This window comes from Spermophilus citellus (genome assembly GCF_964194105.1).
Source record: "Spermophilus citellus genome assembly, chromosome: 17".
In the NCBI taxonomy this organism is placed as follows: Eukaryota; Metazoa; Chordata; class Mammalia; order Rodentia; family Sciuridae; genus Spermophilus; species Spermophilus citellus.
The window spans coordinates 34077118-34102477 of record NC_138199.1 but is presented as its reverse complement, the minus strand read 5'-3'; the positions used below and the strand labels follow the sequence as shown (position 1 = coordinate 34102477).

The window sequence follows — 25360 nt, the reverse complement described above, 5'->3', positions numbered from 1 at the left end:
AGTGATGCTTCATGGAGAAACTAACATTTCTTGAAACTTTTATTACATATTGGATTCTCTATATCCTGTTTCTTGTGAATACTTCAAACAATCTGTCTTTTGAGTTAGGTATCATTATCTCCATTTTACAAATGAGGAAGCTGAGGTTCAGAAGATAAAAAACTGCCTAAGTTTGTGAAGTAAGTGCTAAGTTGTGTCTTGCCAGACAACTACTCCATCTCTGAAAGCATAACCAGGATTCCTTATTAATTAGTTTCTTCCAGATGTTGTAACAAGTCACCATGAATTGGGAAGCTTAAAACAAGAGAAATTTATTCTCTCACAGTCCAGAAGGCTAGAAGTCTGAAATCAAGATGTCAGCAGGGTTGCTTCCTTCTGAGGGTTCTAAGGAGAATCTGTTCCATGCCTTTCTCCCAGCTTCTGGTGAATGCCTTCCTTGGCATGTAGTTCTATCATTCCATCCATCTTCATCATGACATTCATATGGCCATCTTTTTATAAGGACAAGAGTCATATTGGATAAATCACTGCCCTAGGCCAGCGTCATCTCATGTTTTTCTGTTTGTGTTTGAGACTGGGGTATTACTATGTTGTCCAGGTTGGCCTCAAACTCTTGGACTCAAATGATCCTCCTATAGCCTCTGGAGCAGCTGGCACCATAGGCAGTGACTGTGCCTGGCATTTTCACCTTTTTGTTCATGTGGTGTGATCAGGTACTGGGGACTGCAATTTGTGACTGGTGCATGCTAGGCAAGCATGAGACCACTGAGCTTCTCACCCAGACCCTATCTTATTTTAACTACTTACATCTACAATGCCTTTATTTTCAAACAAGGTCACATGGTCACATTCTGAGATATTAGGGGTTAGGACTTCATCTTTTTTTTGGCACCAGGTATTGAACCCAAATATGCTCAACCACGGAGCCTCATCCCCAGCACCCCTACCTTTAAATTTTTTTAAAAAAGTGGGTGTAGTTGTAGATGCACATTATGCCTCTATTTTATTTATTTTTGTATGTGGTGCTAAGGTTCCAACCCAGTGCCTCACATATGCTAGGCAAGTGCTCTGCTACTGAGCCCCAGCTCCAGCCCCGCCCCCAACTTTTTTGGGAAACAGGGCCTCAGCTAAGTTGCTGAGGCTGGCTTTGAACTTGAGGTCCTCCTGCCTCAGCTTCCTGAGCTGCTGGAATTACAGGTGTGTGCCACAGAACTCGGCTCAACTTTTATCTTTTTTGAAGAATGCAATTACAATATTTCATTAAGTTGCATAAGCTCTGGAGTGAAATGGGAATCATTTTCTCCTGATTTGGAGGATTTTTGCACAAAAACTTAACTTTATTTCTTGTTAGATTCCTAACTTCCCCCAGGAAACTGTCAGGATTCTTAGAATTCCTATTCTTAGAATTCTCATTAATATTTATTATTCCCCACATCCTCATTGCCTTCTGGACAATATCCACAGGGACAATCAATCTATTGCTGCCCCACAAAAAACACAAACTCATTACCTTTTTCTTCCTCCTGACTTCCCATTTTTCACAAAATTGGCTAAAGCCTCCCCATTTTCCAGAAAGAATCCTTTTCTTTCCAGTCTCCTCACATCTCCCAGATTCAATTCCTTACTGTTCCCTGTCCCTTGGGAAGATAGTCTAGCTTCCAGACTGTTCTTCATGTTCCCAGGTTCTTCACCTTCAAGCCGGTCTCACATTGGCTATATACACAGCCATTTTTTTTTTCTAGAAAAGTTCGAATCTAACTTTGCAAATCAAAGACCAGAGACCTGAGGTAGCTCTTCAACTGAAAACATAGCGCCCTCAACTTTCTCCAGCCAATGCAAATGGAATACTTCACCCAGGGGCAAAGCCATCTCCTCCTTCCTCGTCCTCCCTGGTATCTTGCCTGCCCTCTTTTCCTCGCTGAGCTTCTGAAACAATTTGGGCTTCCCTCAGTTATCCCGCTCGACCTGAAGACATGGTTATTGGTGCACCTTTCTACTTCCCGTCTTTCCCATCCCCACCGGGCATTAAGCTCCAAGCTGGGTATCAACTGGAGCTCCTCCATCTATGCGACTCTACTCAACCCAGGAAATTTTCCCCGAAGAGGGCTGCCGTAACGAACTACAGATGAACCTGGCCTAGGTGTCTCCTTCCCGGAGATTCGGTCCTGCAGCTACTATGGGCAGGAGCGCAAGAACTTTTCCCGGAAGCAACGGAAGTCTGCGGGCCACCCGAGGCCTTGAGAGAAGCGCACACGGGTGTGGCCACCGGCCAACCCACTGCAAAGCCAGGTGTGTCTCGGAACGACACTTTGGCCGGAATCTTTCCGCGGAGCCCAGGCCGGACGCTTTGTGGCGAAGCAAACAGGAACCGGAAGTCAGTGGAGGAAGCCTGTAGCGGTGGGACTGGAGGATGAGCGTGTCTTGTCTGCTCAAAGCAGGAGGTAGGGTACCTAGAATGCAGGGTTGTTCTCCCATCTGCCATTAGCCCCTGAACTTGGAGTGTTTGTCTTCTCCTGTTCCATATCCAGGTCGTCCGCTTGGAGCTGTAGCCGAGCTGTCGGGACGGTTCTGGTCTCCGAACCTTGGATCTTGTGTGCTTCCCTGGCCCATGGCTCCAAGAGGAGGATTGATTCCCCCCCCCCCCCCCCGCCCATGCTGGGGATCAATCCAAGTGGATTCAGATTCCAACAGCAACTTGCTTACTTCTGGCTGCTTTATTCCCTGTGGCTGCGATGTCAGAGTGACTTTCCCTGGTTTTACAAAGTCATTTATTTTATGGTGTTTCTTTTGCTTGCAAAAACATAGTCATAGTAGAAATCTTGAGCAGTTTATAGAAGAAAATTAAAACCGCCCTTTAATAAGGCGCCTTTAAACTCGGCTAAAACTTTTCTTATAAACATAAAATTTAATTTTCTTAATTCCACCAGATGAGAATCCAGTGAAAATGGAAGTGAAGATAAATCTTAAACAGAGATCAATTACAAAAAAGATCCATCACATGGAAATATATTTAAAAAAAAAAAAAAAGGATATCAGTTGAAATGATTATTTCAGCTAAAAACCAAGCGCTGCTGGAGATCAACCCAGGATCTCAAGAGTGCTAGGCCAGCGATCTACCAATGAATTATGACCCCAGCCCTTAACTACAACTTTTTGACGGGCATAAAATACAAATTCTAGGTAGTGAAATTTAGGACTGATCCATAAAAATCAGAAGACAATTCTTGTGACTTAAAAACAACAAAAGCCCTAAAGGAAACAAAAGTACAGGCCCACAGTGGCTCAGGCCTGTAACCCCAGTCATTCAAGAGGCTGAGATAGGAGGATAAGTTTGAGGCCAGCCTCAGAATCTTAGCAAGACTCTGCCTCAAAACAAAAAGTGAAAAGGACCGAAGATGGAGTTCAGTGGTAAAGTGCTCCTGTGATTAATCCATAATGCCAACCCTCCCCAAAACAAAACAAAAAATGTATATTTCCTATTTTAAAGTTGATTCTCTGTAATAATTTAATATGGCCCATTATTTCTTTTTACTTATTAGTGTATTGTTATTATTGTTTTTGTACTTGGGTTGAACCCAGGGGTGTTTTATCACGGAACTACATCCCCACCCATTTTTGAGACAAGGTCTTCCTAAGTTACTGAGGATTTTGCTAAACTGCTGATGCTGCCCTTGAAATTTCTGACTTCTTGCCTCAGCCTCCAAAGTTTCTGGGATTCCAGGTATGTCACTGCACTTGGCGAATATAGTCAAGTATTTCTTAAATTATTGGAAAGTCTATGTGACTTTGCAAAGGATCTGGTCAAGCTTGTAACTAACACTATATAGAAGTAGGACATCTGGTTTATATTTTGTTAATTTTCCTTTTAGGGAGATGGAGATCCTTTCCAGTTCCAGTGGAGTTATCCTTGTTCCAGACCCTACGTAATTTCTGCTATCGGAAAAAATCTACTGCACCTGAGAAAACTACCAGCAGTGTTTCTTTTTATGATGAAAATGCAAAGGAATCTGGAAATGCACTTGACAAGCTCTTCTCTTCAGAACAGCAGGCTTCCATCCTGCATGTGTTGAATACAGCATCTAATAAAGAACTTGAAGCTTTCAAATTGCTTCATGGAAAAAAGTCCATCAGTATTATAGAACACAGAGAAAAGTTTGGGCCATTTCAGGATTTGGAGAGTTTGATGAATGTGCCCTCGTTCCAGTTTAAAACTATTGTTCAAGTTTGTAACTCGATTCTTTGTCCAGAGGGTGAAAAGAAAAAAAGAAAGTTCCAGGAAAACCGACTGTTGGGAAAGCTCATCAAACCAGACATAGAAAGAGAGAGACTTAAGGTATGTCATTTTCTTATGCTGCTTAATGTTTGAGAACTTTGTAAAGCACTGTTCCGGGCATTGTATTGGTAGGTTACTAAGACAAGTTTCTTCACGCTTAGTTGGTGGATCTAGACATATAAATAGATGACCTATTACACAAAGTATCTCATTTGAGCACCATACATGAGATGTACAGACAGTAAATTGACAAGTGAGAGAAGGGAAAACTTAGATATGACTGTTGGGGAAAGCTTACTGGAAGAAATTTGGATTTTGAAAATTAGGCTGGTTGGAGAGCATTATAGATAGAACAGTGGTCAAGAAGTAGGTCTGTGCAAGGTTTATTTAAGAGGACTGTCATAAACCAGGCGCAGTGGTGCCAGCCTGTAATCCCAGTGGCTCAGTGGGAATTTTAGACAGGAGCATTTAAAATACAAAGCCACCCTCAGCAATTTAGGGAGGCCCTAAACAACTTAGCAAGACCCTGTCTCAAAACAAAAAATAAAAGGCCTGGGAACATGGCTCAGTGTTTAAGCATGTCTGGAATTGGGTCCCCTGTACAAAAAAAGAAAAATAAGGAAGACCCGGCCCACGTGGAGAGCCTACAGGAGAAGGCACAAGTGGCCCTCACGGAGTACATGCGGGCCCAGTACCCGTCCCAGCCCCAGCGCTTTGGCCGCTTGCTGCTGCGGCTCCCTGCCTTGCTAGCAGTGCCCGCGTTCCTCATCTCCCAGCTGTTCTTCATGTGCTGATCCAGGACATGCTGCTGTCAGGAAGTACCTTCAACTGGCCCTACTTGGGACAGTGACTGTGGGAGGGCTGGATGCACACTGGCTGATCTGCAGACCTCAAGGGACATGGATGCCAGGCCTCGAGGGACCCAGGGTGAGGGCCCTGGCTTCTCTCCTGAGACACCTATTTTTTAAAGACTGTGGAATGTTTGTCTTTCCCGTTTTTTAAATGATCATAAAACCAAAAAGAGACTGATCTTCCAGGCCCAGCTGGCCCCTCCTGGAACCCCACCCAAGGAGGGCCCAGTGCTGGGCCTGCCTTGTCCCTCCATGTCTCGAGCATGAATTTGCGGGAGGGTGGGGTTGGCCTCCTGGTGATGTGGGCGAAGGCCTGGCCTCTGGCCTGGAGGGGCAGCGGCATGTGCAGGCAGCTCTTCTGGACATGGGGTCCACGTTGGACACTAGGTGACACACATGAGGCCAATAATAAAGCCGTTTCCTACTTGTGTAAAAAAAAAGGAGAAAAAAAAAGAGAGGACTGTTGTAAGATAGATACCCAGCTCTGTTTGAGGGTCATGTTGGAAATAATGAGAAGATATAAATATGTATTATGACTGAGGAGTGATTCTAGAAGAGTATACCAGTCTTTCCAGCAAAATTTAAAATTATTTTCTGCCCCCATCACCACTTTGTTTTTTGGTTTTTGGTACTGGGGATTGAACCCATGGTTGCTAAACCACTGAGCAACATCACCAGACTTCTTCTTTCTTTTTTTCTTTTTTTTTTTTTTTTTAAAGAGAAAGAGAGAATTTTAATATTTATTTTTTAGTTTTCGGCAGACACAACATCTTTGTTTGTATGTGGTGCTAAGGATCGAACCCGGGCCTCATGCATGCCAGGCGAGCGCGCTACCGATTGAGCCACATCCCCAGCCCTTTTTTATTTTTTTCAAGACAGGGTCTTGCTAAGTTGCTTATGGCCTCACAACTGCTGAGACTGCCCTTGAACTTGTGATTCTCCTGCTGCAGCCTCCTGAGTTGCTGGGATTACAGGTGTATGCCACTATGCCCAACCCACTGCCACCTTTAACAACCGTTCTAAAAGCCAATCTTTCAATGTTATGTTAAAAGATAAATATTCAGGGGCTGGGGATATAGCTCAGTTGGTATAGTACTTGACTCACATGTACAAGGCCCTGGGTTCAATCCCAGCACTAAAAAAAAAAAAGATAAGTAGTCACGTTACTTGACATGTCAGTCAAGTAATAAGCTTGGGAGCATTTAGGTCCTGTGTCACATTGCTTGATAAAATATTCACTTGTCCCATAATAAGTACCATTTTTATATGGAGCAGTAGTTCTCAGGTTTTTGGGGGGAATATGGATATTTTTAGTTAATTTTTTTTTTTTTTTTGGTACTGGGGATTGAACCTGGGGATGCTTAACCACTGAACTGCATCTCCAGCCCTTTTTATTTTTTGACAAAGTTTCACTGAGTCGATGAGGCTTTCAAACTCAACGATCCTCCTGCCTTGGCCTCTCAAGTCACTGGGATTACAGATGTGCGCCACCATACCCAGCAATATGGATAAGTTTGGTAAACACATTGAAAGCTATGGACCTTATTCCCCCCCCCCAAAAAAAAAAAAAGCATAGTGTGTGTATACACATACACACACACACATAGAACATCACACATGCTTTCAGAGGACTTGCAGATGCCATTACATATATCTGCAGGCTCAGGACAGAACTCCTGCTGCAGTTGATGTGGAATATATTTCATTCATATTTTTCAGGGAAGATTTTCATCCAAATTCATGGCTAAAACTATACTCGGACTGTAGTAGGGCTGCATCTTGTTTATGGGTTTGGTTTTTTAAGTCAGTTTGTAGGGAGAAAATTGTGTAGCGCAATCCTTAAAATCTGTTGCCCAAGGAAATGCTGTGCACAGTATGGCTCAGTGATGTTTATGCAACCTAAAACTAAAAGAATCAAAAGGAGGACTGTGTTTTGTAGATGTTTTTGCATCCAAATTATTCTGCCCACAGATATTTATCCAGTGATTTATGTAGCAGTGAAAGGGAAATGGGTGTAGCATTATAAACTATTATAAACTATTCTTCTTTATCCTGTATCTATGGAACACAATAGTAGTATCTCTCTCCGTAAATGAGTCTTATGGGAGTGAGGTGACATCATTGTACTTTATTTCCAAACTAAACTCAGCAGAGCTAAATCCATATAGCCAATCAGCTGTTATACATCTTAGAAGCTCTGTAGGTATCTCAAACTCATTAAAAGAAACAAAAACAAAAAAGCCTCATCTCTGGGCTGGGATTGTGGCTCAGTGGTAGAGCGCTTGCCAAGCACAGGCGGGACCCAGGTTCAATCCTCAGCACCACATAAAAATAAAGGCATTGTGGGAAAAAAAAAAAAAAACAACCTCATCTCCCACCATGTTCCTAGTTGATCTGCCTCTTACCTTCTTGCTTAAAAGTACCATCCAGTTGAGTTATCAGTTCTATTCCCACTATTCCTTGGCAGGATGGGGCGGGTACTGGGGATTGAACTCAGGGGCACTCAACCACTCAGCCACATCCGCAGCCTTATTTTGTGTTTTATTTAGAGACAGGGTCTCACTGAGTTGCTTAGCACTTCACCTTTGCTGGAGCTGGCTTTGAACTTGAGATCCTCCTGTCAGAGCCTCCAGAGCCACTGGGGTTATGGGCATGTGCTCTTTTCCTTCTTGTCATTATGTTTTGTTCTTAATACTATTAAGAACAGTTCCTTACACAAATCCCTACCTTTTGTTAATCCCCTATTGTCCATCTCCCACACAGCTGTCAGTGATTTTTCTGAAATGTAAATCTTATTATTTCTTAAAATCAAATGTTATGTTCCTTGTTTCCCAATATCTATCATATTAATAATTCTCAGTTTAATTACTAAATAAATTTTATATTACATACTAGTTTGGCATTCTGAGGTTGTAAATCAGGTTTTGCATCTGTTAAAATGTTTATATTCAATAAAAAAAAAAAAGTTTATACTTGAGCCAGGCATAGCGGCATATGCCTGTAATCTCAATGACTTGGGAGGCTGAGATAGGAGGATCCCAAGTTTGAGGCCAGCCTCAGCAATTTAGTGAGAACTTGTCTCAAAATAATTATAAAAAGTTCTGGAGTTTTATTGAAAATCCAATGAAAGCTGTAGACTTTATTCCCATTTAAAAAAAAAAAAAATATATATATATATATAGTACATATATACATGATAGAGTGTCCCTGGGTTCAATCCCTGGTACTGCAAAAAAGAAAAAAAAAGTTTATTACACTTATAATTAAATCAGCTCTTTTCTTTTAGGCAGCCAATAGTATTTTATCTATTGTTTTTGGTACTCAAAGAATTGCCTGGGCTCTCCTTGATCGCAAATTGACAGTGCTGGACTGGCAGCAAAGTGACTATTGGAAATTAGTGAATAGAACCTACCCATCATCACTCTATTTAAAAGAGGTAAGGCTGCTGCATCTCCACGTTCCTGTTACTGTGTAGCTTCTTGTGTATGCCTGCATAGCTTCTTTGTAGTTTTTAATCTTCTGCTCCCAAAAAGAATGTAATAAAATAATGATATTGGTTATTTTTTGTGATACTTATTACTTACCCACTCCTATTGTTTTTGTCACTTTTGATTAGTTCAAGAAATGTCTTAGGTATCAAAGGCAGATATTGAGAAAATCAATAGTTAATATATAAAAGGACACTATATATAGTGTCCTTTATATATTCTGCATGTTATAAAAAAACTTCACTATCTTGTATTCATAGCTTATTTTCAAAATGCTATCACTTGTTTCATTTAAGTCTTCAAAATCGGGCTGGGGATGTGGCTCAGGGGTAGCACGCTCGCCTGGCATGCGTGCGGCCCATGTTCGATCCTCAGCACCACATACCAACAAAGATGTTGTGTCCGCCGAGAACTAAAAAATAAATATTAAAAATTCTCTCTCTCTCTCCTCTCTCTTTAAAAAAAAAAGTCTTCAAAATCTTTTGAAATGGTTGGGAATTACTGTCTTGATTATACATGTGAAAACTGCTGTTCAGTCATTTGCAGAGATTATTAATTCTTGGTTAGTTGTTAAAATCCTATGCTCTAGGTGGGTACACTGGGGCACACCTGTAATCCCAGAAGCTTGGGAGGCTGAAGCAGGAGGATCTCAAGTTCAAAGCCAGCCTCAGCAACATCGAGGCACTAAGCAACTCAGTGAGACCCTGTCTCTAAATAAAACACAAAATAGGGCTGGGGATGTGGCTCAGTGGTCGAGTGCTCCTTAGTTCAATCCCTGATATCCCTGACCTCCCCCCCCCCCCCCCCCCCCGCCAAAAAAAAGATCCTATACTCTGCCCTAGATTATTATTATTTTTTGGATACTGGAGGATTGAATCCAGAGGTGCTTAAACACTGAACCACATCCCAGCCCTTTTTATTTTTTGAGACAGGATCCTGTTTTTTGTTTTTAATACTTTTAGTTGCAGATGGGCACAGGGCCTCTGTTTATTCTTCTGTAGTGTTAAGGATTGAACCCATTGCCTCACATGTGCTAAGCAAGCACTCTACCACTGCGTTATAACCCCAGCCCATGCAGAGGCTGGTTTTGAACTTGTGATCCTCCTGCCTAAGCCTCCTGAGCCACTGGGATTACAGGTGTGCACTACGAACCTGGCTGTTGTAATAATTTTTTTTTTTTTTTTAAAGAGAGAGAGAGGAGAGAGATAATTTTTAAATATTTTTTCAGTTTTTGGTGGACACAACATCTTTATTTATTTTTATGTGGTGCTAAGGATCGAACCAGTGCTCCGTGCATGCCAGGCAAGCGCGTTACCACTTGAGCCACATCCCCAGCCCTAGAAAAAATTTTTAAAAATATTTTTTAGTTGTAGGACGTAATACCTTTATTTTTTTTAATGTGGTGCTGAGGATCAAACCCAAGGCCTCATATGTGCTAGATGAGCGCTCTACTGCTGAGCCACAACCCCAGTCCCTGTCATAGAAAATTTTAAATGGTTCATAAAAGTTCTGAGTTGGGTAATCTTTGTCTTATTTTGGTACTGGGAATTGAAACTCGGGTGCTCTACCACTAGCTGTACCCCCACCTTTTTATTTTTTATCTTGAGACAGGGTCTAAATTGCCAGGCTAGCCTTGAATTTGATCCTCCTCCTTCTGAATAGCTGGTATTACAGGTGTCTGCCCAGCAAATTGTCTAAAATTAAGTCCCTATTGGTTTTTAGAAATTATGATGAAGCCTATTTTACAGATGAAGAAACTGGTACTGAGAACTAAACATTTTCTTAGCTCAGCCTGTTCCTGAAAAAATCATGACCAGAGCTTGACTACCCATAAATGCCTTTTCTCTTATTTCAAAATTGTCAACAGTAATATTATGTAAGTTACCTAATTAGAATATTTGAAGATAGAAATGGGACTAAATATGAAACTAAATGAATTATTTCTGCTTACTTATTTTGTCTTTTTTTTTTTTTTTAATAAAGATTTCTTCAGTCATTTCAAAAATGCCTAAAGCAGATTTCTATGTTCTGGAAAAAACAGGACTTTCCATTCAGAACTCATCTCTGTTTCCTGTACTGTTACATTTTCACATCATAGAAGCCATGCTGTATGCCTTATTAAATAAAACTTTCATCCAGGATGGCCAGCATCATGTGCTGAGCATGAATCGGAAGGCAGTTGGGAAGCACTTTAAACTGATGATTGGCGACACTCGGACTAGTGGGAAAGAACTAGTGAAGCAGTTCCTCTCTGAATCTGTACTGAAGGCGAAGCCTCGGGTGTTCTTTCCACCAGACAGAGTGGTATACTATCGACAAATGTTTTCATCTGCTGACCCACCTGATTCACACAGAAGAGAAGAGTTATATGATTCATTGTTACAAGCTATTGCTTTCTATGAATTAGCAGTTTTTGACACCGAGTCTTAGAATTCTGAGATGAATGTACCTGCTCTGTTGTACTATATATATTTATTCTAATTATAAAATCAGCTGTTCTGAACAACCATGTTAATGGAGAATAAAACACATTTTGAGTATGTTTTAGATGTTTAATGTCTGACTTTCAGCTATGAATTGGTATACACAATAATAAGCCAAGACTAGATCAATAAATATTTTGAGATTCTGTGCCTTTTGGGATTCGGCGTCAATAAAATGCCCTGCCCAGCTAAAAGAAAAACAAAGTTTTCTGCTTTTATCAAGTAGATACCATCTATATTGAGGATTTGCATTATTATGTTGTTAAAAAATAGAGAAAAATTAGTTCTTATGGGTGACTTATGAGAATAAAGCTTAAGACACCTGACAACAAAATTTTTAGACTCCTCATTCTCTAGGAAAAATATGGTTTGGCATACTGTCTGCAGTTTTAATCAGCTCAAATGTAATAACCCAGCCAGGCACAATGGTGTGCAGCTATAATTCTGCTGAGAGGGTAAGGCAGGAAGACTGCAAGTTCAAGGCCAGCCTATTTGGCCTAACTTAGTGAAACCCTATCTCAAAACAAGAGGTTGGGGATGTAGCTTAGTGGTAAAGCACCCTTGGGTTTAATCCCTAATACTGGGGGATAAAAAGTGAAATATGCTTCTTGGGAAAAAATTTCAAATAATTAAAAGTATGTGTATAAATAAATAAAGCAAGAAGTAGAAGTCTTGGCTCATCAGCACCTCCAGCTGCCTGGAGTCGTGTATACTCTTGCCAGTCACATGTAAGTCTCCACATTTATGTTTGTGATTATGTACTTACACATCTCCCCTTAGAAATGTAGGCACATAAACTAAACGTGACTCACTAAAATCAGTCTCTCTTCTTTCAAATCATCACCTTTGACACTGTTTTCTACTAGCAAATAGTTTTACAATGTACACAGTTGTTTTATGCCACAAATGTAGCATTCTTCTCCCACATGTTTCTGGAAATAAGTATAAGTGAAAACGTCAGCTTTAGACATTCATAGGATAATATGCAAAGTATTGAAAAGTCATCAAAATTTGATTACTTTTATCACAAAAGTGAATCTAAATCTTAGAGGAATTTATTAGTTTTAAGAAAGGGGCTGGGGACGCAGCTCAGTGCTAGAGCACTTGCCTAGCACGTATGAGGCCCTGGGTTTCATCCCTACCACCATTAAATATAAATAAATAAACAAATAAACCATTTCCCTAATGGGGAGGAAAATATTCCCATTATTTCTTTATTTTGGATGATTTAAATGTAGTTCCTATGGAGTTACTCTACTTTGGTTCATCAATTGTTGAGAATTATCACTTTCTAATAAATTAAAAAAAAAACAAATTATCAGGTAAGCGGTCTAATGAAGGAACTCAGTAGAAAAAAATGGATAAGTGAGTGCACTTAAAAGCTTTGTAGAGGGCTGGGGTTGTGGCTCACTGGTGGAGCACTTGCTTAGCAGGCATGAGGTGCTGGATTCGATCCTCAGCACCATATAAAAATAGATAAATAAAGGTATTGTGTCCATCTACAGCTAAAAGAAAAAAAAAATGAAACAAAAACACCCCCCCCCCCCAAAAAAAAAGCCTGGGTCAGGAGGATCACAAGTTCAAGGCCAGCCTCAGCAACTTAGCGAGACCTTGTCTCAAAAGGTTGGGGTATGGCTCAGTGGTTAAGTGCCCCTGGGTTCAATCCTTTGTACCATTAAAAAAATGCTTCAGAACACCTTATTTTCTCCTATGCAGGAATAAATCTGTAGGATACAGCCTATATCTGACCCACCACAAATATACACATTTACCAAGATGAATACATCTTGAACTCCTACATAATACTATGTAAAGTCTTTAACCTTTAATTAGATCAAGGTACTAATCAATACAAGAAGAGGTACGTTGAACAAATAAGGTAAAAACATCTTCATATACATTTGTAAACAGGTATGCATCTATGCTTTTAAAAACTATAAAATGAGGATCCTTGAGTTAAAAATACAATTCATCAGCTAAAATCTCTAAATATTAACATAAACATTTGAAATATAGATACAGCAATTTTAAACACACCTGATTATCCAATTGCAAAATGATCTCAAGTGATGGGATATTTTAAAGTCTTATCACTAAAATAAAAATATATACTCCCTCCCCACCGCCAAATCAACCTTTCTGGGCATGGTAGCATGTGCCTACAATACCAGCTAGTTTGGAAGCTGAAGCACAATTGCTTGAGCCTATGAATACTGGGCTAGCCTGGCCAACATAGCAAGACTCCTTATCAAACAATCGGGCTGGGGTTGTAGCTCAGTGGTAGACCACTTGCCTAGCATACCTAAGGTCTTGGGTTCCATCCCCAGTACTGCAAAAACAAAACAAACTTTAACATTAAATAGAAATAGCTATTATGTAGAAACTTTATGGTAGAACCCCAGCTTGGCCAAAATAGATATATAAAATGTAAGAAAAATTTACAAAGCAAATGATTTGAGTTGGCAAAATATAGAAGATAGCACCCATGTAGGGGTCCTAAAAATAATTTAAGAAATCTATAATTTAGAATGTTGAGTTTACTTTGTCAGTATTCAATGATTCAATGGTAAAATATGCTGAAGGAGTATACCAGATAAAAACACCAGGAAGTTCTTATGTTTTTGGAAAATGAGGCATAATTTTCTTCCTAGGAAGTTAATTGTTGAGTATTACATATGTAATTTTATGTTCTGTATTGTGCAAACTTATTTTAAAAAGATTACCATTTAGGTGCTTCATATTTACAACTTGACAGAACACTGACACTTGTAAAGGGATGGATTACAGGTAACAGGAAAGGGAAAGATGATAGATTAGTTTTGTATTGAAACATCTTGAGAAATATCTTAGTGAACTCCCAATAAACAGCTCAGTCACATACAAAACAACATCAACAAAGCAAAACTAGATTATACAAAAATGCAGAAAAAAACTATGATCATATATACAATTTATAATCCAACTTTTTCACTTTAAATATTTGCACAATAAAAAAATACAAATAGTCTGTTTTAAATGTACATTAAGAGAAATAAACTCTTCCATGAAAATCAACATAATACAAAAATGCATCTAAAGGACCACATAATCTGTACAAGACATTATTAATGGAGAATATTAAGGGAATTCAGCTGCCAAAGTATTCACAGTCTCTTTTGGAATGTCAAGATGAATTCCTTCAAAATAGTGCAGAAACCTGTCAAAATTACAAAGAAAAATATAAGTTAACATTTTCATCTCTTGAGAATATTTATTAATCCTGAAATAGCTCTCTAAAATGTTATTTTTTATAGAGCCTTTACCTTCTTTTACTTTTTCCTTGTTCTTTTAGCTTCTCAGTCCTACAGATGTTGCGGAGAACTGGCAGGTATTCAATTACACTAGCTTGTCTATTACCCAGGTTCAGAAGAGATCGACTAGAAAACACACTTTTAATGACTGATATCCTCTTCCAAGCACTGCTGGAAATTAAAAGTAATACATAATTTTTTAATGCCCAATAAAAATAACAATTGCAAACTTAACCAGTTTTTCTGCCTCTGATCTATACTGGATGATACTTCTAGATTAATTTCTTGTCATTAATTACTCTCATACATACTAAAAAATATATACATATATATTTTTTTCAATTTTTACTTTTTTTTTTTTTTTGGTACCAGTGATTGAACTCAGGGGCACTTAACCCCACTGAGCCACATCTGCAGCCCTTTTTTAATATTTTATTTAGAGACAGGGTCTCACTGAGTTGTTTAGGGCCTTGCTAAATTGCTGAGGCTGGCTTTAACTGGCAATCCTCTTGCCTCAGCCTCCACAGCCACTGGGATTACAGGTATGTGCCACCACACCCAGCTCTTACTAAAAATCTTAATGGCTATCTGCTATCTGGCAAACTTATTTCCCTGTCACTTAGGGGTTTTTCAAATCTAGCCCACCCTAATCTTCCTTAGAAATCACTCTGGTCTTCTTAATTTTCATTAGAAGCTACTTTATTATTTTTTAAAAAATATTTAATTTTTAGTTGTAGTTGGACACAATACCTTTATTTTATTTATTATTTTTATGTGATGCTGAGGATCAAACCCAGGGCCTTACACAGCTAGGCAAGCGCTCCACCACTGAGCCACAACCCCAGCCCAGAAGCTACATTATTAATATGACTTAACATGATCAATAGCCCAGCATTTTAAAATTAGTAAGAATAAATAAACTAATTATTTCCCCTTTGTCATTTATCTGAAAAATAAAAAGCAAAAGAAGACTTACTCTAAATCAGTTGCTGACTGACTAAAGCATACATTATTGTGCTTTTGTGAAACACTAAAAGTAAGATCCTTGGTTGGATCTCTTCCTAATTTCTTGCAAGAATTCAAGGATTCCAATGCTTTTGAAATAGTAGAAGAACATTTAGTAAAGGTAAGAGCTTCTGCAGTTGCCTTTAGTTCTCTAGAGCTTTGAGAAGTCCATCCATCATTACTCTCAAGACTAAACTCATCACAAAGTCCACTTTTAACCATTCCATCTGTCCAACGAAAGTCATTTTTCCCAAGTTCCTTCTGTTCCTTTATATCAGTTAAAAGGGCATCCAAGAAGGACATGTTATCCATAAACTCAGTGAGAGAATTTAAACAATGAGAGACAAGGACAGAACTTTTTTTCCCCGCTGGTGTTTTAGGAGGATGAGGAATAGATTCAATGCTAGACTCTAAACTATTGTTCAGGTTCTTTGTCCCTGAACTGCTGTCTCTGGTCTTGTTTTCTTCTAAATTTGAGGAAGATGCAGGTGATAGGTTAATAAATTCAGAAAAGTCCAAGTCACTGTCAAATAAATCACTATCATCTAGTGTTACAATCTTTTTCTTATGTTTCTTTTTTTGTGACTTATTCAATGGCCGCTCTCCTTCAGTACATTTCCTAGCAAGACACTTCATGCTCCTTGCTGCACTGGCATCCACATTTATTGATGAGCCACAAATGGTTTTTGATTCTGGAATGATATCAACTGGTAATGGTAGAATAAACTCAAGATTGCTATATAAAAAATCTACATCCCGCATGTGGAATTCTGTAAGAAGCTGGATGAGTTTATGCCATTCTTCCTTTGTAGTGATTTTGTGCTGAAAAGCAATTTTGAATACAGAAATGTTATAACAGTAGTTTGAATGTTTTTCTACAGATATAAATATAGTGTTTTCTATCTTTAAATACTTAGTCACTTACCTCTTAAAATTTTATTAGACTCCACTTAATACATGAAAATAGAACTGAGTCTAAAAACTAAATTTAGACTGCTAATTTGGAGAAATTAAATGCTCTAATATTTAGTAATATACACCAATTCAATAATTAAAGTCTTTGACAGCTACTCTGAAATTGTTGTTTTACAGATGACAAGGAATATAAATTTAACATTCCAAATACACATTAAAATACCTTTAAAAATGAAAATAAGTCTTCAGATGGGGAGAAAATGTTCTTGAGTCCAAACAAGGTCTCAACACAGCCAGTGTCACATTTGGGAAGGTCCACATGATTGCTTTTGGTATTTCTAGTGTTATTTTTGGAAGCAGGGCCATCTTCAGAGCAAGCTAGTTGTTCATTTCTGCTACTTCCTCCTACAATAAAAGAAAAAGCTATACATATTTAAAACAAATTTTATCAAACAATTAGATGCTTTGACACCCTTTGGACCCATATTCCACTTTGTTTTCTATATATGCATTTACTTTTTCAAGAGAATACCTACATCAAATAAGGTGATAATGGCTTTCAATACAACTCAATAGAAAAAGTGCAAAGATTGAATGGGTAAAAAAAATCAGGTAAAAATTACCTATTAAATTCATAAAAGACATGCAATAGAGGGTTTGGTGGTGCACCCCTGTAATCCTTGGGCAGGCTGAAGCAGGAGGACCACAAGTTCAAGGACAGCCTGGGCAACTCTCTGGGACCCTGATTCAAAATGTAAAAAGGACTGGGGATGTAATTCAGTGGTAGATCACCCTTGGGTTCAATCCCCAGTATTAATCAATCAATAAATAAAATGTAGGGGCTGGGGATGTGGCTCAAGCGGTAGCGCGCTCGCCTAGCATGCGTGCGGCCCGGGTTCGATCCTCAGCACCACATACCAACAAAGATGTTGTGTCCGCCGAGAACTAAAAAATAAATAAATATTAAAAATTCTCTCTCTCTCTCCTCTCTCACTCTCTCTTTAAAAATAAATAAATAAATAAATAAAATGTAAACTGCTGAAGTTGTAGCTTAGTGGCAGAGGACCTGCTTAGCATGAAGAAAGCCCTGGTTCAAAACCTAGGACTACAAGGGGAAAGAGATGTGCAATTTCTCTAGTGATCACAGAAATGCAAATTTAAAGTTAAACACTGTCCATGTTTCACCTTTTAAACTGGTAAGATTAAAAAGATTGATAATTGCTGGGCACACTGGCACAATGTCTGTAATCCCAGCAACTCATGAGGCTGAGGTTAGAGGACTACTAGTTCAAAAGCCAGCCTCAGCAATTTAATGAGTACCTGTATCAAAAATAAAAAAATAAAAAGGACTGGGGATGTGACTTAGTTATTAAGCACCCCTAGGTTAAATCTGCAGTACCAAAAAAAGAGTGGGGGAAGAATGAAAAAGACTGGTAATCTAGTTCTATCAATATACACAGCTGGGCGTGGCAGACGCCTATAATCCCAGGGGATTGGGAGGTTGAGGCAGGAAGATAGCAAGTTCCAAGACAGCCTTAGCAACAGCGAGGCACTAAGCAACTCAGTGAGATCCTGTCTCTAAATAAAATACAAATAGGCTGGGGATGTGGCTCAGGGGTCGAGTGCCCCTGAGTTCAATCCCTGGTAATAACCACCCCCACAAAAAGAAGGTGGTGCATGCTTGTAATTCCAGCAGCTCGGGAGGCTGAGACACGAGGATCACAAGTTCCAAGCTAGCCTCAGCAAAAGTCAGGCACTGAGCAACTCAGTGAGACCTTATCTCTAAATAAAATACAAAATAGGAATGGGGATATGGTTTAGCGGTTGAGTGCCCCTGAATTCAAACCCCAGTACAAAAAAGAAAGAAAGAAAAAAGAAAAAACCCACAAACAAAATCCAAAATATAAAACTATCTTTGGAGGGCAATCTGGCAATACAAAGTATATGTAGCCTTTGACCCAACAACAAACTTATAGTATTCTCTCTATCAGAATTATTCAGACTTGTTTAAGGATATATGTATAAAGATATTCACTGCACATCACTATAAAAACAAACAAGATAATTTAAATGTCCATGAATGATTAATGAAATTATAGTACTTCTATGGAATAGCATGTAGCTATGAAAAAGATTAGAGTAGAACTGTACATGCTACCAAAAAACTGCTAGGTTAAAAATCAGTGATTAGGCTGGGCGCAGTGATGCATGCCTGTCCCAGCGACTGGGGAGGCTGAAACAGGAGGATCGTGAATTCAAAGCTGGCCTCAGCAAAAGTGAGGCACTACGCAACTCAGTGAGACCCTGTCTCTAAATAAAATACAAAATAGGGCTGGGGATGTGGCTCAGTGGTCAAGTGCCCTGAATTCAATCCCTGGCACCAATAAATAAATAATTAAATAAACAAAAAAGCAAATAAATAAATAAATTTATAAATAAGCAAGCAAGCAAGCAATGGATAAATAAATAAATAAATAAGTTCTCTAAAAAAAAAAAAAATCCGTGATTAGAACTGGGGATATAGCTTAGCGGCAGAGTGCTTGCCTAGCATGTGTGAGGCCCTGTGTTTAATTCTCAATATGTCCTCCCCGCAAAATAAAATTCTAAAAATTTACTTAAAAAAGCCCTAGTTCAGTGCCCAGCACAGTAATAACAAAATAAAAACATAACAATACATATAAAATCATATATATATATATATGATGTACAAACTTTGCTAAGTTTGTAGCAATATTATATATGATTAGATATAAAGGTCTAATGGGTGCTACCTTTAATAAGTAGAGGAAGGGGCTGAGGCTATAGCTCAGTGGCAGAGTGCTTACCTGATTCTTAGCACCACATGGAAATAAATACATAAAATAAAGGTATTATGTCCATCTATAACTAAAAAAAAAAGTGGTAGTAGAGAAATAATTTTATTTATATATATTTGAAGTGCCAAGGATGGCCTTAATCTTGAGATGTTCCTGTCATGGCTTCTTGAGTAACTAAGAATATAGGTACACACTACCACCTTGGGCAGTCTCTGTGTTTCTTTAAAAGCAGAAATGAAAAATGTAAGATCTTCAAGAACAGAAACTGTGTTATACTTAGATTCTGCTTTCTAAAGTTCTTCTTTTTTTATTTTTTAGTTTCAGGTGGACACAATATGTTTATTTTATTTTTATTTGTTGCTGAGGATTGAAGCTAGTACCTCAAATATGCTAGGCAAGCACTCTACCACTGAGCCACAACCCTGGCCAGTGCTTTCTGAAGTTCTTAAGGGGGTGGTATAGTGCTTGCCCAGTGCTTGATACCTAGTACTGCAAAAAAAAAAAAAAAAAAAAAAAAAAAAAAAAAAAAGAAAGTTCTTGAGTATGGCAATTGTTATTATTAACTAATTTTTTTAAAATTTTTTTTTAGTTGTAAGTGGACACAATACCTTTATTTTATTTATTTATATGTGGTGCCGAGGACTGAACCCAGTGCCTCACAGGTGCTAGGCAAACACTCTACAGCTGAGCTACAACCCCAGCCCCAACTCATTTGTTTTTAATACCAGGATGTTTCCCATTTTCTATTTATTATATTTACCTTTTGAGAAATAGTTAAAGCTATCAGCTTACATTGAATTAAACATCGAGGTATCTCTACTTTGAAAAAAAATAATATGTAAAAATTCTGAGCTTATTAGAGGCAAAAAATTATAGGGCATTAATATTATAGAACTTCATCTTGGTTCTACTTAAATATGTATTTCCCAGATCAGAATCTGAACCTACATAACAGTGTCTATGGGGCATGGAAAGCACAAACTAGCAACTTCTTCAGGGAAGAAACATGGCTTACTCATGATAACACAGCACCTGGCACAGAGAAAGTATTCAATAAGTGTCTGTGCTTTGAGTTAAGTCACAATGAAGACTGAAAAGCAATAAGAAACAAAAGCACTTCTGAAATAAAGTTCTTGGGAAACATAGAATTACAGATTACTAAATAACCTAAAAGGAAGCTTATTTACAATACAGTCACATAAAAAGAATGAGATGTATCTATATACACTGATGTACAGACATCACCAATATGCCTTTTTAAAAAACTTTATTTATATGCAGTGTTGAGAATTGAACTTAGTGCTTCACACATGCTAGGCAAGTGCTCTACCACTGAGCCACAACCCTAGCCACCAATATGACTTTAATAAGTGAAAAAAGGAAGTTGCTAAGTAATAATTATAATTCTATTTATTTTATACCAAACATGTTTATAAACATATAAATAACAGTTTAGAAAATTAAACAATCAAATGTATGAGGAGGTAGGAAATGGGGGGGGTTGTTTTTTGCTTTGCAGTGTTGGAGATGGAATCTAAGTCCTTGCAAATGTTAGGCAAGTGCTTTACCACTGAGCTACAACCAGTTACTTTTAAAATCTTACAACAACTACACAATCAAAAGCAATTTACAGATTATCTAGCTTAAACTTCTAATTTTCCAGATGAAGAAACAAGATCAAAGAGGTAGACTGAATTTTGGAGGTTACACAGAAAGGAGAGAAAAGGCAGGAGAAGATCTGTTTCTAGGATCAGTTTAATAATCTTAATCACTTACTTGTAAAGTTCACAAAACTTCTTATGAGCAAAGCTGAGATATGTATATGTATTTTGAAGATTAGCATGATAACTAGATGGTCAAAAATTTTAGTCTTTCAAATATTTTGATATATATTTTAAAATTAGGTCCTGCCAGGTGTGGTGGTGCATGCCTAATAATCTCAGCAATTTGGAGACTGAGGCAGAAGGATCACAAGTTTGGGGTCAGCCTTGGCAATTCAGTAAGACTTTGCCTCAAAATAAAAGTAAAAATAGGGCTGGGAGTGTAGCTCAGTAGTAGAGTGCCCCTGGGTTAAATCTCTAGTACAACCACAAAATACATAATACAGACAGACAGACAGACAGTCTCATAATGGAAATTTCTCTTATAACATATAACATATGGACTTACGACAATGGGATAATGGCCTTTCTTCTAAAAATCCACCTCCGCTTCTAATCCAAAATTGTAGGTAAAGGATACTTTTTCTGATATCACAACCATTTGCAGTTAACAAGGTTACAAAGTCTTTTACATCAGTTCTGAAATTTTCAGTTAAACATATCATTTGTAGGTAGGTGGCAACATTTAGCTTAAAAACAGGGACAGAGTGGGAGAGAAAGAGAAACATGGTTAGTTGCAATTAATAGAAAAAAATACAGCAATAATAAATCTAAACATTATCTAAAAGAAATTTTGCTATAGTTCACAATATTTTAAAGAACGAAATTGCTCTAAAACATATAAAGCAATATACCAAATGAAAGGCATATATACATATACTATTTCTATTTATTGTATATAATCCAGGATAGCCAGGAAACTTTTATAGAAGGGTCTCCAATCTGAACACATTTTACAAATCTTGAAAAACCCTTAGGATTGTGTAATGGTATAGCTCAAGAGAATATTTCATAGCCATCAAAATTATGAATACTATAACAACACTGAAAAACACATGATTTTTTAAAACTGCAATTAGGAAACTATCAATAAGTGCATAAAAGCATATATGTATTAGGTGTGTGGTGTGTACCTAAAATCCTAGCTTACTCTGGAGGCTGAGGCAGGAGGATCACAAATTCAAGGCCACCTTGGGGAACTTAGCAAGACCCTGATTCAAAATAAAAAAAAATAAAGAGGGCTAAGGATTTAGCTCAGTGGTACTTCATCCCTTGGTACTTCATCCCATGGAACTTCAAAAAAGGAAAAAGAAAAAATATATATGTAGGTAAATAAGAAATAAAAGGGGAAAAATCTAAAACATTTTATTTGTTATGAGTTAACAGACAAAAAGAATTCTTTCATTTTATTTAGTATTCCAGTAGTATGTATGGTTTATAAAATATATGTGTGTGCATATATGGACATATATATATGTACAATTCTCTTTACATTGTTTCCTATGGAAAAAATTTTTTTACCTTGAAAACTAAAAGAAATAAATTGTACTTAAATTTCATAGATCTTATAAACCATTATTGAATTTTCACTATACTAAATAAAGCAAGTAAAAAAAAAATCCCTTTGAAATGTTTGCCTTTATTCTACAAATATACATTTACTCTTGCATACTTCTGGGATTTATGTTTACCATAAATTGGGAATTCTATGCCCAATATCGAAGTAGTGAATACCAGGAAAACCTGGCCTGTGTAAATAACTATAAACTTATAATTAACTGCAAATAAATTAGCCACCTGAAAGTACAAGACAGTGAACAAAAGTAGAGAAAACTGAAGAGGGATTCATTAAATGGCCCTAGGTGAATCCCCTCTACCCCTTTAATTATTTTTGAGGGAATGCTGCAGCAGGGTGGATAAAATTCAGAGAGCAACTCCCAGCTACTGACTTAAAGAACTGCAGGACAAAGTCTGGAATGATTTCAGTGTTTGGAAAGAGAAGAAATGATCCAGAAAGTAAAGAAACAGAAATTCTAGCCAACAGGAGGACTCAAATCTGGCCTCTCTAAAAACAGCCCAACTGAAACTACAGGGACCAAGCACAAATTTGTGCTGCAATAAACTGCAGGCAAATAGTTGTTCAGAGGAACTATCAGGATCCTGGTATCCATAATATCATTCACAAAGTCCAGGAGGAAAATCTAAACAGACACATGAAAATTGGAAAAATAACCAATACTTTAGAGACATGGTAATCAAGAGCAACTGAACACAAGATAATACAGATATTGGAATAGGTAGATAAGGATTTTTTTTTAAAGATAGTAAAATTGCCAATAATGGTGGCACACACCTGTAATCCCAGCTACTTATGAGGCTTGAGGAGGAATTTCAAGTTCCAGGCCAGCCCCAGCAATTTAGTGAGACCCTGTCTCAAAGTGAAAAACTTAAAAGGCTGGAATGTAGCTCCATGGTATAGCACCCTGGATCCACTCAATCCCTAGGACCCTCTCCCTTTCCCCCCAAAGAATAAAGTCTACAGGAGCATTAGAAACATGAAATACCTAATAAGTTTAAAGAAAGGTTTGTTATGCCTCTAAAAACCATCAATACTGTTTAACTGAAAAATTCAATATTGAGATGCCAATTTTCTCTCAAATTGATTTATGAATGTAACATAATTCCCATCAAAATGCTGGAAGTCTTTTTTTGGTATCAGGGATTAAACCCAGAGGTGCTTAACCACTGAGCTATATCCTCATCCCTTGTTTTTTGGGTGGGGGGTACTGGGGATTGAACTCAGGAGCACTCAACCACTGAGCCACATCCCCAGCACTGTTTTGGACTTAAAAAAAAAAAAAAAGTTTTTTTTTTTTTGTTTTGTTTTGTTTTTGTAGTAGTAGATGGACAGAATTATTTTTATGTGGCACTAAGGCTCAAACCCAGTGCCTCACACATGCTAGACAATTGCTCTGCCATTGAGCCACAGCCCCAACCCCCTATTTTGTATTTTATTTAGAGACAGGGTCTCACTGACTTGCTTAGTGCCTTGTTTATCCCGAGGCTGGCTTGGAACTTGCTATCCTCCTGCCTCAGCCTCCTGAGCTGCTGGGATTATAGGCATGTGCCACCAGACCCAGCTCTGGCAGTCTTTTTTAAAGTAAAAAACAAGTTAGAGGTAAGTTTAGTGGTCACATGTGTGCTTGGCATGCTTGAGGCCCTGGGTTCAAGCCTCAATACTTAAAAAAGAAAGAGCAAGGAACTTAGAAAAACCAAAACAACTTGAAGATGACTATAAAGTCATCAAAATTAAGAAATATGGTAAAGACAGGTGTGGTAGCAAACACCTATAATCCTAGTACTAAGGGAAGAGGCTGAAGTGAGAGGATCTCTTGAGTCCAGGAGCCTGAGATCAGACTGAGTGAAACTCTGTCTTAAAGAAAGCAAAAGTATGTTGGCAATAATGATAAATACATCAGTGCAACGAAATAAATAATCCTGAAAGAGACTGACATGTGTGCACAGAACTAAAATTATTTTCTAATATACCAAAGCAATTAAATGGGGGAAAGTAGATTCTATTCAGTAAATAAGGGTAGGAACCAGTGGAAATCCATGAGAAAAGAGAAATTTTGACTACTATCCTATGCCAATCACAGAATTTAATTTGAAATGGATGATAGACCTAAATGAGAAAACTAAAAATATTAAAAATATTTAAATATTAAAAAGATACAAGAAATGTAAGGAATTATATTCATAATAGTATTGTATGCTATTAAAATCAGAAAAAATCAGATTTCATCACAAAGAAAACTAAGTGGTAAAATGGGACATACTGATAAAATCAACTGATCAAGAGAATATGGCAATCCCAAATATAAATGCATAAAATAGTAGAGCTTTAAAATCTATGAAGCATCCCAATGACCTGGGAGACTGAGACAGAAAGATCACAATTTCGAGGGCAGCCTCAGCAACTTAGTGAGACCCTGTCTCAAAATAAAAAAATGAAAAGGGCTGGTAATGTAGCTCAGTGGTAAAGTGCCCATGGGTTAGATGCCCAGCACCCCTGCCCCCCAAAAAAAATTTATGAAGCAAAACCTGATAGAATTAAAAAGAAAAATAGATAAATCCAGGGGTGGGGTTGTGGCTCAGTGGTAGAGCGCTTGCCTAGCACGTTTGAGGCACTGGGTTCGAACCTCAGCACCACATATAAATAAATAAATAAAAGTCCATCAACAACTAAAAAAATTAATATATATTTATATATATATATATAAATCTATAATCAAAGATCAAGTTTTAATGTTTTTCCCTCATCAAATGATTGAATAATAAGTAGTAGAAAGGCTAATGGCCATCCTAACAGGTGTGAGATGATATCATATTGTGGTTTAATCTGCATTTCCCTAATGAGTAGTGATAATCAACATCTTTTCATATACCTGTTGGCCATATGTATTTTTTGGAGAAATGTTTATTCAAGTCACTGGCTCATTTTAAAAACCTGGTTGTTTATTTTGGTATTGAGTTGTAGGAATTCCTTATGGTTTGGCTCTTAAGCCCTTTTTAGAT

At 37.8% G+C, this 25360-nt stretch overlaps 2 protein-coding genes across 3 annotated transcripts in view; one reads left to right on the top strand and one right to left on the bottom strand.

The window, feature by feature from the left end:
- The first annotated feature begins 2047 nt into the window (after window positions 1-2047).
- TEFM (transcription elongation factor, mitochondrial) lies at window positions 2048-11152 on the top strand. Of its 2 annotated transcripts, XM_081271626.1 has the most exons (4): window positions 2087-2441; window positions 3870-4333; window positions 8411-8560; window positions 10596-11152. In XM_081271626.1, the coding sequence occupies exons 1-4, from the start codon at window positions 2411-2413 to the stop codon at window positions 11040-11042; spliced, it is 1092 nt and encodes a 363-aa protein (XP_081127752.1). In that variant the 5' UTR covers window positions 2087-2410; the 3' UTR covers window positions 11043-11152. The 2 variants fall into 2 exon arrangements, with proteins under 2 accessions (XP_081127753.1, XP_081127752.1); XM_081271627.1 differs by lacking the exon at window positions 8411-8560 and having other exon boundaries at window positions 2048-2441.
- A 1021-nt stretch (window positions 11153-12173) lies between these two features.
- Window positions 12174-25360, bottom strand: part of ATAD5 (ATPase family AAA domain containing 5) — a 72626-nt gene continuing 59439 nt past the window's right edge. The window contains exons 20-24 of the mRNA XM_081271617.1: window positions 21291-21471; window positions 16529-16710; window positions 15362-16212; window positions 14398-14556; window positions 12174-14291 (exon numbers count right to left, since the gene is read on the bottom strand). Coding sequence (XP_081127743.1) covers window positions 14213-14291; window positions 14398-14556; window positions 15362-16212; window positions 16529-16710; window positions 21291-21471 — 1452 coding nt within the window. The 3' untranslated portion in view covers window positions 12174-14212. The remainder of the gene's footprint in view (window positions 14292-14397; window positions 14557-15361; window positions 16213-16528; window positions 16711-21290; window positions 21472-25360) is intronic.